This window comes from Mandrillus leucophaeus, unplaced genomic scaffold, assembly GCF_000951045.1.
Source record: "Mandrillus leucophaeus isolate KB7577 unplaced genomic scaffold, Mleu.le_1.0 Scaffold857, whole genome shotgun sequence".
Lineage (NCBI taxonomy): Eukaryota > Metazoa > Chordata > Mammalia > Primates > Cercopithecidae > Mandrillus > Mandrillus leucophaeus.
In genome coordinates, this window is record NW_012109330.1 from 458990 (window position 1) to 460819 (window position 1830).

Here is a 1830-nt window from a genome sequence, read left to right on the forward strand (position 1 = left end):
GCACCCCCAGGGAAGCTGCTTGAGCGGTTGGTGACATAGTTGTTGAAAAGGATCTCAAAGTTGCCCAGCACTGGTGGGTTGTCATTGCGGTCAAGGAGGCGGACGTGGACTGTAGCCCGGCTCACCAGAGGAGCTGACGTGGCCTGGATGACCAGGACGTACTCAGGCCGGTCCTCGTAGTCTAAGTCTACCAGGGCTGTCAGCTCCCCAGAGAAGATGTCCAGCTGGAAGACCTCAGGGATGTTGCCCTCCACAATCTGGTACATAATCTGGGCATTAGTGCCTTCATCGGGGTCAGTGGCTGTGACCCGGGCCACGGCCAGCCCAATGGGGCTGTTCTCTTCCACAAACACATCAAACTCATCCTGCTCAAAGACAGGGGGATTGTCATTCACATCCAGCACAGTGACTGTCACTTCCATGGGCGTGCGGGCTGGGGGCATCCCCTTGTCCACTGCATATGCCCGCAAGACATACTGGGCCACGTTCTCTCGATCCAGCCTCCGCAGCGTTCGCACGATGCCTGACGTGGACTCGACAATAAAGTCACCGTCTCCATCGTCGCCTCCTTGGAAAGTGTAGAAGACCCTACCATTAAGTCCAGAATCACGATCAGTGGCAGAGATCTGCAGGACGCTAGTGAAGGGTGGCACATCCTCACAGACACTGCCCTGGTAGAAGTCACGCAGGAACTGAGGGGCATTGTCATTCACGTCGTTCACCAGGATCTCCAGGTAGGTGGTGTCGGACTTCTGGGGAATGCCGTTGTCCCGAGCAGTAATGGCCAGGGTATAAGACACTTGGTCTTCGTAGTCCAGCTCAGCCTGGGTGGTGACGGCCCCTGTGTCTGCATCGATGCGGAACTGGGGGATGCTGTCCTCCATGAAGTAGGTGATGCGGGCATTCTCACCTGTGTCCTCATCCGTGGCGCTAATCAGCACCACTGTGGTGCCTGCCGGCCGGTCCTCATTAACATTCACTGTATAGTGGGAGCTCTGAAAGACAGGACGATGGGTGTTGGCGTCGGTGACATTCACCACAATCTGTGCCGTGTCCTGCCGCGTGCCATCGGAGGCGGTAACAGCCAACACATACTGCCGCTCAAGTTTGTAGTCCAGTGGCAGGGCAAGGGATACCAGCCCACCACCACTTTGGCTGGTGATGGAGAAACGATTTCGGGTATTGCCACTGGTGATCTGGTAGGTGATGACACTATGAGCATCATGGTCCACAGCTGACACCGTCACCACACTAGTGCCCACAGCTGCATCCTCATTGAGCCGCACTGTGTACTCGGGTTGGGTAAAGGTTGGATTATTGTCGTTGACATCCAGGACAGTCACGCTGACGCTGGCCGAGGCAGTGAGTGCTGGAGTGCCATGGTCTCGAGCTTCTACCCCAAAGCTGTAGAAATCAACTTCCTCCCGGTCCAGTTCAGCAGCCACAGAGATCCAGCCTGTGCCATTGTTGATGGTGAAGGGGAAGTCAGGTCCCACCCCAGCAAGGCGGTATTCCAGGCGCGCATTGTCACCAGCATCAGCGTCGATAGCCTGGACATGAAGAACCAGGTAGCCTAAGGGGACGCTCTCCAGGACAGTAGCCTGGAAAGGGGTGCTGACGAAGATGGGGGCATTGTCGTTGATATCCAGCACCTGCACTGTCACCAAGCCAGAGAATAATTAAAGAGTGGGGGACGGCCACCATCCTGTGCTCACACCCATAGGATGTACTCCTTGGTGGTCTCATAGTCAAGAGGGCTGACCACATCCAGAGCTCCAGTCTGGGCATCCAGATAAAACTGTCCCCGAGCGTTGCCACTCATGATGCTGT

The 1830-nt window shown here is 56.2% G+C and overlaps 1 protein-coding gene across 1 annotated transcript in view; it reads right to left on the reverse strand.

Annotated features, from left to right (window-relative positions):
• Positions 1-1830, reverse strand: part of CELSR2 (cadherin, EGF LAG seven-pass G-type receptor 2) — a 36794-nt gene that overhangs the window by 23718 nt on the left and 11246 nt on the right. The window contains 2 exon segments of the mRNA XM_011968724.1: positions 5-1676; positions 1679-1780. Of these exon segments, the coding sequence (XP_011824114.1) occupies positions 5-1676; positions 1679-1780 (1774 nt within the window).